This window comes from Bos taurus, chromosome 5 (genome assembly GCF_002263795.3).
Source record: "Bos taurus isolate L1 Dominette 01449 registration number 42190680 breed Hereford chromosome 5, ARS-UCD2.0, whole genome shotgun sequence".
Classification (NCBI taxonomy): domain Eukaryota; kingdom Metazoa; phylum Chordata; class Mammalia; order Artiodactyla; family Bovidae; genus Bos; species Bos taurus.
In genome coordinates, this window is record NC_037332.1 from 91,494,440 (window position 1) to 91,507,256 (window position 12,817).

Genomic DNA, 12,817 nt, shown 5'->3' on the forward strand with positions numbered 1-12,817 from the left:
CATGAATGTAAACTACTCAGTCTTCAATAATGCCCACTATCTTTCCATCCACTGGTGATGTTGCTTAGATTTATACATTGGTAAGTGACTAAACTCTGAAAGTCTAATGAAAATCCACATGTACCAAGTATGTCAGGTCAGGTATGAACATTCCTATTGTTAAAGGACCATTTACTCAAGAAAAATCCTGGTACATTTGGCTCTCCCTATCTGCAGGTTCGACATCTGCATAGTCAATCAACTGTAGATTGAACTATTAGGAAAAAATAATCCAGAAAGTTCCAAAATGCAAAATTTAAATTTGCTGCATGCCAGAAAACATTTACATAGCATTTACATTGTATTTACAACTATTTACATAGCATTTATATTGTATTAGATATTATAAGAAATCTAGAGGTGATTTAAAGTAAGAGGAGACTTTAAAGTAAGAGGGTAGGTTATATGTAAACACTATGTCATCTTATGTGTAGGACTTGAGCATGCAAGGATTTTGGTGTCCACAGGAGGGGGGTCCTAGAACCAATCCTTTGCGGATACCAAGAAACTACTCTACAGGTAACATTTGATATGCCTAAGTGCAAATATCTAATTTCTAAGAAGTTCCTTCTTTAAAAGTCAAGATATTCCACATACTCAAGTCTATAATCTAAATTTGGCTAGTTCTAAATGATAAATTTTAGAAGATTTATTTAATCAGAAGTTATTTTGAATTATACCCTTTGTCTATGCATAATATGTTTTTGCTATAACATGAACTGAAGCAGTGGTTCTCAGGACTGCAAAATGAAGCTAATAACAAGTTAAACTTAGATAACCCAATTTCAAGTTAATGTGTGTGCTCTGTGCTTAGTCGTGTCTGACACTTGCGGCCCCATAGACTGTAGCCTGCCAGGCTCCTCTGTCCATGGGATTTTCCAGGCAAGAATACTGGAGTGGGTTGCCATTTCCTTCTCCAGGGATCAAGTTAATAATTAATAACAAAAATGAATTGATGTGAATAAATTTTACTTGTATACTAATTGATACTGATAAATTTTTTTTATACAGCAAAAAAATATATCAGAGTTTTTTGTCACCAGTATTTGCTGAAAGAGAAGATATATCCAATTTCATTCTGCATTTTCAATTTTATTTTAACAGAAAATTCTAGAAAAAGATTAAATTTTAAAAACAGGCAAAGAAAACAATTTTACTGATAATTGATGAAAAATGAAATTGGTTCTGATTTTTTTGTCTAAAACACCAATGCCTGAAAGCAGACAAAATTAAAAACTTTTTTCTGTTTTACGAGACAAAAGGTTCTTTATTCTGAGAGCAATAGAGACTGCTTGGATAGGTTCAGTGGAACTAGAATCAGAATGCTGTATTGTTCACAAATAGAAAACCCCATAACCATAATTTCTCCTTATGTTTAAGGGCAAGTACTGAACGCAAAACCCTAAGGAGGACAATCCTTACTCTGGGAGGGTCAGTGATGCAAACTGCTTTTGAAGTTGGCTGTGAAGTTTTGCAAACTGGTCAAATGACTTTTCTGTCAGGCTTGTTTCGTTGTTACTGTGAGTCACCTGGATTAGATACAGCTGCAGAAAAGAAGACAAAATCAAAAGACGGCAGTATCAACCTTCCATACATTCTAAAATCTGGCTCCGTGTAAACTAAACAAAGCAATACTTTTTGCAAAAAAAAATCATCACAAAAGATAAGAGGTGCATTTTGTAAAGGCAAAATTACCTATAAACACACGGTATAGAAAGATATCATAATCTTAGGTGCTAGGAACAGACTGCCTAATTTCTGTTCTTCTTTCCTTGTGGACATTTTAATTGGTTCTTGATTTATAGTCTACTACAGGGCAGGAACTGTTCTCTTTGAGATTCTCTACTAACAGCTCTGGTTGTTATGATTTCTCCTTGGAACATCCTCCTTAATGGCACACTTAAATGATTTTTCATATGCATAGTAAAGAAAATTAAGCATGGTATCAGGAAGAATGTGTACGGTGAAGCACAGTGGGAGATGTAGTCAAATGATATTTAAGTTAAGATGACAGTCTTGAAACTTACATGGCTGGTTTTCTTGCTGAACCCTAAGACTGTTGCTCTTTGGATTGACCTGCTTGCACCTGACATACAGGATTCCTGGGAAAACGTCTGTGAAGTCAATTTGGCAGGGCTTATGGCTGTCATTTGTGCAAGTGTATGGATCAAGTTATTCAATTTCACAGGGAAGCACTCCAGACTTTCCTTTATTTTCCTAGAGAAATGAAAAAAAGATAAGATAGTGAGTGATGTTACCCCTGAGTTGACCCATTTCACTTGAGTCATTTCCTTGTGTTAGATGTGGATGGGAGAGTCAAGGACCATGCCTGTTGATTTGGAGTACACTATTAATAGTAAACATTATTTTTACCAACTTCAAATTCACATCTTGAGCTGTTAGCAAATATAAGAGAAACTTCTGTGGTCAAATATAAAACTAATTGCAATATTTCTATCTTGACTTCTTTAAATTTTTCAAAAATAGAAATTCTTTAAATTTCTATTTTTGTTGTTGTTCAGTACTATGTCATGTCCAACTCTTTGCAACCCCATGGACTGTAGCACACCAGGCTCCTCTGCTGCTGCTGCTAAGTCGCTTCAGTTGTGTCTGACTCTGTGCAACCCCATAGACGGCAGCCCACCAGGCTCCCCCATCCCTGGGATTCTCCAGGCAAGAACACTGGAGTGGGTTGCCATTTCCTTTCTCCAATGCATGAAAGTGAAAAGTCAAAGTGAAGTCGTTCAGTCGTGTCCGACTCTTAGCAACCCCATGGACTGCAGCCTACCAGGCTCCTCCGTCCATGGGATTTTCCAGGCAAGAGTACTGGAGTGGGGTGCCGTTACCAGGCTCCTCTATCTTCTACTAACTCTTGGAGTTTGTTCAAACTCATGTCCATTGAGTCTGTGATGCCATCCAACCATCTCACCCTTTGTTGTCCCCTTCTCCTCCTGCCTTCAATCTTTCCCAGCAACAGGGTATTTTCCAATGAATCAGCTCCTCCCATCAGGTGGCCAAAGTGGAGCTTCAGCTTCACCATCAGTCCTTCCAATGAATGTTCAGGGTTATTTCCTTTAGGATTGACTGGCTTGATCTCCTTGCAGTCCAAGGGACTCTCAAGAGTCTTCTTCAACATCACAGTTTAAAAGCATCGATACTTCAGTACTCAGCCTTCTTTATGGTCCAACTCTCACATGCATACATGACTACTGGGAAAACCATAACTTTGACTAGGCAGACCTTTGTCGGCTAAGTGATGTCTCTGCTTTTTAATACGCTGTCTAAGATTGTCATACCTTTTCTTCCAAGAAGCAAGCGTCTTCTAATTTCATGCCTGCAGTTACCATCTGCAGTGATTTTAGAGCCCAAGAAAATAAAGTCTGTCACTGTTTCCATTTTTTCCCCCTTCTATTTGCCATGAAGTGAAGGGACTGGATGCCATGATCTTAGTTTTTTGAATGTTGAGTTTTTTGTGTGTGTGTGTGTGTTTTATTTTTATTGTTTATTTATTTTTTTAAATTTTATTTTATTTTTAAACTTTACATAATTGTATTAGTTTTGCCAAATATCAAAATGAATCCATCACAGGTATACATGTGCTCCCCATCCTGAACCCTCCTCCCTCCTCCCTCCCCATACCATCCCTCTGGGTCGTCCCAGTGCACTAGCCCCAAGCATCCAGTATCGTGCATTGAACCTGGACCGGCATCTCGTTTCATACATGATATTTTACATGTTTCAATGCCATTCTCCCAAATCTTCCCACCCTCTCCCTCTCCCACAGAGTCCATAAGGCTGTTCCATACATCAGTGTCTCTTTTGCTGTCTCGTACACAGGGTTATTGTTATCATCTTTCTAAATTCCATATATATGCGTTAGTATACTGTATTGGTGTTTTTCCTTCTGGCTTACTTCACTCTGTATCATAGGCTCCAGTTTCATCCACCTCATTAGAACTGATTCAAATGTATTCTTTTTAATGGCTGAGGAATACTCCATTGTGTATATGTACCACAGCTTTCTTATCCATTCATCTGCTGATGGACATCTAGGTTGCTTCCATGTCCTGGCTATTATAAACAGTGCTGCGATGAACATTGGGGTACACATGTCTCTTTCCCTTCTGGTTTCCTCAGTGTGTATGCCCAGCAGTGGGATTGCTGGATCATAAGGCAGTTCTATTTCCAGTTTTTTAAGGAATCTCCACACTGTTCTCCACAGTGGCTGTACTAGTTTGCATTCCCACCAACAGTGTAAAAGGGTTCCCTTTTCTCCACACCCTCTCCAACATTTATTATTTGTAGACTTTTGGATCGCAGCCATTCTGACTGGCGTGAAATGGTACCTCATAGTGGTCTTGATTTGCATTTCTCTGATAATGAGTGACATTGAGCATCTTTTCATGTGTTTGTTAGCCATCTGTATGTCTTCTTTGGAGAAATGTCTATTTAGTTCTTTGGCCCATTTTTTGATTGGGTCATTTATTTTTCTGGAGTTGAGCTGTAGGAGTTGCTTGTATATTTTTGAGATTAGTTGTTTGTCAGTTGTTTCATTTGCTATTATTTTCTCCCATTCTGAAGGCTGTCTTTTCACCTTGCTGATAGTTTCCTTTGATGTGCAGAAGCTTTTAAGTTTAATTAGGTCCCATTTGTTTATTTTTGCTTTTATTTCCGATATTCTGGGAGGTGGGTCATAGAGGATCCTGCTGTGATGTATGTCAGAGAGTGTTTTGCCTATGTTCTCCTCTAGGAGTTTTATAGTTTCTGGTCTTATATTTAGATCTTAATGGCTGAAAGTAAAGAGGAATTAAAGAGTCTCTTGATGACAGTGAAAGAGGAGAGTGAAAAAGCTGGTTTAAAACTCAACATTCAAAATGGATTAAGAATGTTGAGTTTTAAACCAGCTTTTTCACTCTCCTCTTTCACTGTCATCAAGAGACTCTTTAATTCCTCTTTACTTTCAGCCATTAGAATGGTATCATCTGCATATCTGAGGTTGTTGATATTTTCCCCAACAATCTTGATTCCAGCTTGTGCTTTTCACATGATGTACTCTGCATATAAGTTAAATAAGCAGGGTGACAATACACAGCCTTGACGAAATCCTTTCCTAATTTTGATCCAGTTCTCTGTTCCATGTGCAGTTCTAATTCTTGCTTTTTGATCTGCATACAGGTTTCTCAGGAGACAGGTAATGTGTTCTCGGATTTTTGTATTCTATTTTTTAGGAATAATTTAAAACATCATTTTGTTTTAAATACTAAAACAATTTCAGAAGTTATATTTATCAAAACAGTGTATATTCCAAGAAGCCCAACATCTATCCCTGAACTTTCTATACTATTCCCTTCTTCCCTCTATATTTAAACATTTTTTAAAAATTATGATTTAACTTTCATTGTTTTCTTTTCAAATAGATTTGATTTCCTCTGTCAACTATTTTCTAAGAAGTTGTATACCATAATACTATATTTAATATACACATATTTTACATGGAATGTTTTCACTCTGTCTCTATTTTATTTTATTTTTTGGTTTGGTTTTGGATTGTCTCTGCTCTAGTATTATGATTATTTATATTTAAGAAGGTTTGCAATTGTGTCCTAATGGTATAATAAATAACTTCAGATAATACCCTTTATCCCCTGTGCCCTTTTTCTCCAGTATCTGATTGCAGTGTTATCCTTTTTATCCCAGTTCATCTAATAAAGCAATCTTTATGCCTACTTCACTTTTCATATGTGCTTCCTATTCCACTCCCATTTTTTACAGAGCTATTCTATCTGCATCATATGGTATCTATACTATACATATTACACATTCCCTCTTCTGACTATCATTAAATATGATATGCTCTACCAGTCCTATGTCACATCCCTCTGTCATTTCGACTACCTGAGGCTCATTTTCTGGCAAATTCCACCAGAAGTGCTCAAGGAAGTAAGTTTCTGAGTTCTGGGTGTTGATAACAGTGTTTCTGTGACCTTTATGCACGAAAGTCAATTTTACTGGCTACAATATCCGTGGCTCACGTTTTCCTTTTTGGGGGGGTCATAAAAATATTATTTAATTTTCTTCTGGAATAAAGGATTATGACCCAAAATTCTTATGACAGTCTGAAATTCTTTCCCTTACAAATGAATTGATCTTTTTGCCTCGATGCTTAAAGCAAGCTTTTTTTCCCCCCCTCAAATCCAATACTTTCTCCAAAAATATGTTTCAGGTTGGTTATTCTGGGTAACTTTCTCAATATGCAAAGTGTCTGTTTCATACGTAATTTCAAGTCTTTTCATTTTTCTGAAAACTTCTTGAATTATGATGTTAATATTCATCAAAATACTAAATATACAATTTAGTTTTGATATTGTTTTGATATATTACTTTATTTTTCTTCTTCAGGGACTTTATTAAAGTATGTTTTATTTTCTAATTTTGGGAGGTTTCATCATTTCATTTTTGAGTTTTCTCTAGTTATAATTTACATTGCTCCTCCATATCTTTATCATTTTCTTGATTTCTTTTAGCTCAATTTGAAATATAACAGTTTAACCCTTTGTTAGGAATGTCTTTCTGGCATACTTTCATTGAAGAGATTTTATTTGCATTTTATTTCTTTTTTAAAAATTCTAATTTTGTATGACATTCAGACATGATCCATCTTACTTACTCATTTTAAGATGAAATTAAACTTTCAGGAAGGAGTAGAGGGTTCTCAGGATCTTAAGCCCTCTTTTCTGTTGCTGTCACAGGTAAAAAAACACTGTTTCATACTTTCTGAGATATGCTGCTTTGGCTGGTCCCTTTGCCCCCAATTTTTTCTGGATTTTGTTTTTCTTTTGCTCCTACAATCTTTCTCCTTTCATTCAGATTATATTTATGGCAGTTTGTCTTCAGCTTAGGACTTTTTCTAGGGAGGAAGTGTCAGTTACCTTTGCGAGTTTATAGACTTCTCCAACCTTTTCAGATTTTCCATGGACTCTTGCCCTTCCTTGTGAACTGGAGGGTGTAAAAGTCCTTCCCCATTTCAGCTGCTTCATAGCTTATCAAATTGGCCTGCTCAGCTTTCCAATGAGTACCTGTGAGCTCTGTGAAGCCTTGTTCTCAGGTCCACCAGGTAACTGTGGCTTCCTTAGCTTCCTCCCATAAGATTCTGTTACACAGGTCTTATAACTTAATGATCTGCCCTTCCCTGCTTGTTCTTAGGAATACCTTGTTACTTAGTTCTGTTTTGGATGCTGTCCACAGTTTTGGGGTTTTGCTACCCTATTTGATCTGTTTTATGAATTATGAAAGAAATTCCAGGCACACTAAAATATTTGCTTTTTTAGAAATAAAATGCAATTCAAGCCGCACAGTAAAATATTAAGTAAAATGTAAAAGGTTTGCCTCATCCTTCTCCCGTTACCACTCTCCTCCCCCCAAATAGCCAGTATGAAGAGTTTGGTAGTTTTCTTTTGCGGTTCCTCTATACACTTGTGCAAATGAGCAGACACACAGACACAGATGACACTTGCACTAGTTTTACTCTTGTTATATGCCAGGTGCATACTAGGATATACCAATGAGAAAACCAGACAGAAATGTCTCCCCTTATAAAGTTTCTATAATGTGAATATAAACTATCATGAAATAAACATAAAAATATAGGATTTGAGAAAGTAATATAAACCATAGAAGAAACTAAGATAGAAACTGGGGAGAAGGAATACGCAGTAGGAAACAGTTGCTGTTTTAAGCAGGATGAAAGTGAAAGTCACTCAGGCCTGTTCGCCTCTTTGTGACCCCATGGACTATACAGTCCATGGGATGCTCCAGGCCAGAATACTAGAGTGGATAGCCTTTCCCTTCACCAGGGGATCTTCCCAACCCAGGGATCAAGCCCAGGCCTCCCACAATAGCAGGTGGATTCTTTACCAGCTGAGCCACAAGGGAAGTCCAAGAATACTGGAGTGGATGGCCTATTGCTTCTCTAGTGAATCTTCTGACACAGGAATTGAACTGGGGTCTCCTGCATTGCAGGCGGATTCTTTACCAGCTGAACTACCAGGGAAACCCCTTAAGCAGGATGGTCAGGGATAATCTCACTGAAAAGATGGGCGGAGTGATTTGACAAATTTAATTTGCCAAGAACATAGACCATAGGAATTTCTGTTGGAGGATATTCTAGAAAGAAACAACAGCTCATCCAGAAGCTCAGAGGTAGATGGATGACCGATGCTTAACAGACAGCAAAAAATTGCAGTGTGGCTGACAGAGTGAGGAGGGGAAGAAGGGAATCGGGCAGATAAAGGGAGCATGTTTTTGTAAGAATTTTGAAGTTGTGTGAGATGGAAGTAAAAAAGGCAAGAGTCAAAAATCACAATTATTTGAAATGTAATCTGCTTTTTTAACAGTAATATATTTTGGACATGAACTTGGGCAAACTTTGGGAGATGGTGAGGGACAGAGAGGCCTGCTGTGCTGCAGTCCATGGGGTCACATAGAGTCCGACATGACTTAGTGACTGAACAACAACAAATATATTTTGGAAGAAAAATTTTCCAATAACTTGTGCAATGTAAGTAGCCCCCAAATATTTGTTGAATGAATAATCTTTCTATTTCAGAAAATAGAGTTAACTTTATTTTTTAAAAAAAACCCAATACAATATTGTAAAGTTAAAAAATAAAATAAAATAAAAAATAATAAATAGAATTAAAAAAATTATCTATCTAGAAGTATAGATATACAATGATTAGTTTAACCAATTTTTTTTTTCCATTGCAAAGACCATTCTTTCCTCACTGATTCAACTTTTGTCCAACACCAATGGTCTACATACATATAGGCTTGTTCTTGGCCTCTTCATTTGGTTGCACTCGTCAATTTGTCTATCTCTGTGTTAATACTACATTTTCTTAAATAGCTAGAATTTACAGTAAGTCTTGAAAATTCTTTTTCCTTGTTCTTCTTTTTTTTGTTGTTGTTGTTGTTGTTTTCCCATGAATTTAGGTCCTTTGACCTCCTGAATATATTTTAGAATCAGCTTATCAAGCTTCTGTTGTTGTTCAGTCACCCAGTCATGTCTGACTTTTTGGGACCCCATGGACTGCAGCACACCAGGCTCCCTTGTCCTTCACCATCTTCTGGAGTTCACCCAATTCATGTCCAGTGAGTCGGTGATGCCATCCAACCATCTCATCATCTGACACCTCAATCTTTTCCTGTATCAGGGACTTTTCCAATGAGTTGGCTGTTCACATCAGATGACCAAAATACAGGAGTTTCAGCTTCAGCATCAGTGCTTCTAATTAGTATTCAGGGTTGATCTCCCTTAAGATTGACTGGTTTGATCTCCTTGCTGTCCAAGGGACTTTCAGGAGTCTTCTCCAGCACCACAGTTTGAAGGCATCAATTCTTTGGTGCTCAGCCTTCTTTACAGTCCAGCTCTCACAACTGTACATGACCACTGGAAAGACCATCGCCTTGACTCTATGGACTTTTGTGGTTTGTCATAGCTTTCCAGCCAAGAAGAAATCGTCTTCTGATTTTATGGCTGCAGTCACCATCCACAGTGATTTTAGAGCCCAGGAAGAGGAAATCTGTCACTGCTTCCACCTTTTCTCCTTCTATTTGTCATGAAGTAATGGAGCCATGATCTTAGTTTATTTTAATATTTAGTTTTAAGCCAGCTCTTTCACTCTCCTCCTTCACCCTCATCAAGAGACTCTTTGGTTCTTCCTCTTTGCTTTCTGCCATCAGAGTGGTATCATCTGCATATCTGAGGTTGTTGATGTTTCTCCCACCTATCTTGATTCCAGCTTGTAAGTCATCCAGCCCAGCATTTCTCATGATGTGCTCAGCTTGATGTGCTTATCCAGCTTACCCATACACAAAATAAATGAACAATTATTTGAGTAGCATTCATTAAACTATAAATTAATTTGGGGAGAATCAACATCTTCACAATACTGAAACATACAACCACTAAACATGGCATATTTCTCCATTTAATTGAGTCTCATTTTACATCCTTCTGTACAATTTTAGAATTTTTTTCCTGTGGATGTTTTGCATATCTTTTGTTAGATTTATCATAGCTTTTAAATTCTAGTTTTTCCTAAATTTTACCTAATAACTGTTAATATATGAGTAGATTTTAAGTCATTATTTCTAACAATATACTGTATATTCTTTTGAAATTTGAATGGACACAGTCATGTTATATGAAAACAGTGACAGAATTTTCTGTTACCTTTTACATTACTAAGATTTCTAGTTCAATGTTAAATAAAAATAGTAATAGCAGGCATTTTTGGTTTGTTTGATTATAGGGAAAAGCTTTTAATGTTTTCCCACTAAGCACAATGTTTTCTATAGTTTTTAGCTACAGGTTAAGGACACTTCTATTTGTGTTTAGAGAGTTGAAAAAACAGTGATTCTAAATTTTAATACCTGCATTTTCTGTATCTACTTAGGTGATCATATAAAGTTCCCCCTCTATTTTTTTCACTACTGACTCTTGAATGTTTATCTTGTAACTACTTACTGTATTAAATTCTCATTATTTCAAAAATTAAAAGAAAAGTATCTGGAATTGCTTTATTTGTTTTCTTATTCAAGTGGAAAATAATAATATAGCAAATCTTAAATATAAAGCTTTACTATAAAGATAGAGGCATTATTATATTTTTTCTGACATTAATGACATTAATGCTTATAATTTTTCACTTTAAAATACATGTTTATCTAAGTTTCCTTCTATTCTGAGCTTACTAAAATTTTCCAAGAGGAATAGATATCGAATGTAATAAACACTGGTTTTCTGGGTTGGCATCCATCAAAGTTATCATGCAGTGATTTCTTTATGAAGAATCAGCCATGTCCCTGATGTTAAAAATATAAATCAATAATGTTTAATAATTTCTCCCTCATTTTTTATAAAACTTAAAGCCCATTTATCTTGTTCTGGTATTAGGTTTAAAAAAAATCCAAAATTTCCCATTATTATATATCAATCTTGGCCAAAATTTGCTAAGAAAGTTAAAATATGACCTTGATCATTATTCATTTCCACAGTGTTCACTATTTCTAAAGATGTCCTTTGACTTTATGAATTTATGGGTAGGTAGTACAGGATAAAACATTAATTTCTTTCCTCATCAGCAGTTTAAAGACATGAAGACAATAATAATAGTAAGAGTATAATACTAATCATGATTTATGGAGACCTTACAATTTATTCACTCATTCAACAAATATTTACTGAGCACATTTTATGTATTGGGATGGAAAGCGTTATGGTAACAGCAGGTACTCACTTCTCATGAAGTGACTATGAATCATAAATCTTGAGTTCTGATGTACTCATGCTCACATAATCTCAAACACATACATCCAGGCCTTATTCTTAGATTTCTCAACAGACAAGATGCAAGAGGACTAGTGGTGAAGGATGAACTCTTATGATAAACCTAGAGTTTTAAGGCAACTTTCACCTAAATCCATCTCCAGTTTCTCAAGTGTCAGATTTAACAGGTCAGATAAACTAGTGTTGTTAAATATGGTGCAATTTAGGACTGGGGACGTCAGAGCAGAATTGGACATGAATGAGCAACTGCTGCCATGCAATTAAAAGACACCTGCTCCTGGGAAGAAAAGTTATGACCAACCTAGACAGTATATTAAAAAACAGAGACATTACTTTGCCAACAAAGGTGTGTCTAGTCAAGGCTATGGTTTTTCCAGTAGTCATGTATGGATATGAGAGTTGGACTATAAAGAAAGCTGAGCGCCGAAGAATTGATGCTTTTGAACTGTGGTGTTGGAGAAGACTCTTGAGAGTCCCTTGGCCTGAAGGAGATCTAACCCATCCATCCTAAAGGAAATCAGTCCTAAATATTCATTGAAAGGACTGATGCTGAAGCTGAAACTCCAATACTTTGGCCACCTAATGTGAAGAACGGACTCATTTGAAAAGACCCTGATGCTGGGAGGGATTGGGGGCAGGAGGAGAAGGGGATGACAGAGGATGAGATGGTTGGATGGCATCACCAACTCGATGGACATGAGTTTGAGTAAACTCTGGGAGTTGGTGATGGACAGGGAGGCCCTTTGTGCTGCAGTCCATGGGGTCACAAAGAATTGGACACGACCGAGCAGCTGAACTGAACTAAACTGAACTGAGCAACTGAGCACAAGCCAATAGATTAGTATGGAATTCCTAGGTGAGATAAAAGCACTAAAACAATGCCCCTTTGGTTTTTATATAGAAATAACATTTAGAAAAAAAATTTAATATTTCTTGGATCTAGGGAACATAGTCCAAAGGGACATAAAATAAGATAAAATTTCCTAAGCAATAGGTTCCATCATTAACAGATGTACAAATTCTTTTCTACTTCAGAACAGATGTACCTTTTTATATAAATATTTTAAACTGTTTATCATCAGAAACAACTGTTACTAATAGGTTTCCTAGCTATGTGTGACTAGGCAATTGAGTTTATTAGTCTCAGAAAACTGTCAAATTCAGGTCTAATCTTTCATGTCAGTTTTTTTTTTTTTTTCTTCTCAGGTTAAATACTGTATTTTTTGAGTTCATATTTTTACTAATATAAATTTATATAATAAATAAAATGGCAAAACTTTCTAATTGCTTCATAAACTACATGGGAGTAACCACTGAAGTGTGTGTGCGTGTTTTGTCACTCAGTCATGTCCGACTCTTTGCGACCCCATGAACTGTGACCTGCCAGGCTCCTCTGTCCACGTGATTCTCCAGGCAAGAATACTAGAG

The 12,817-nt window shown here is 36.5% G+C and overlaps 1 protein-coding gene across 5 annotated transcripts in view; it reads right to left on the reverse strand.

The window, feature by feature from the left end:
• The window catches only part of PIK3C2G (phosphatidylinositol-4-phosphate 3-kinase catalytic subunit type 2 gamma), a 669,869-nt gene that overhangs the window by 95,713 nt on the left and 561,339 nt on the right, over positions 1–12,817 (reverse strand). For all 5 annotated transcript variants that reach the window (XM_059886331.1, XM_059886332.1, XM_010805449.4 and 2 more), the window contains 2 exons: positions 2,067–2,256; positions 1,462–1,583 (listed from right to left, as the gene is read on the reverse strand). In XM_059886331.1, the coding sequence (XP_059742314.1) occupies positions 1,462–1,583; positions 2,067–2,256 (312 nt within the window). The remainder of the gene's footprint in view (positions 1–1,461; positions 1,584–2,066; positions 2,257–12,817) is intronic.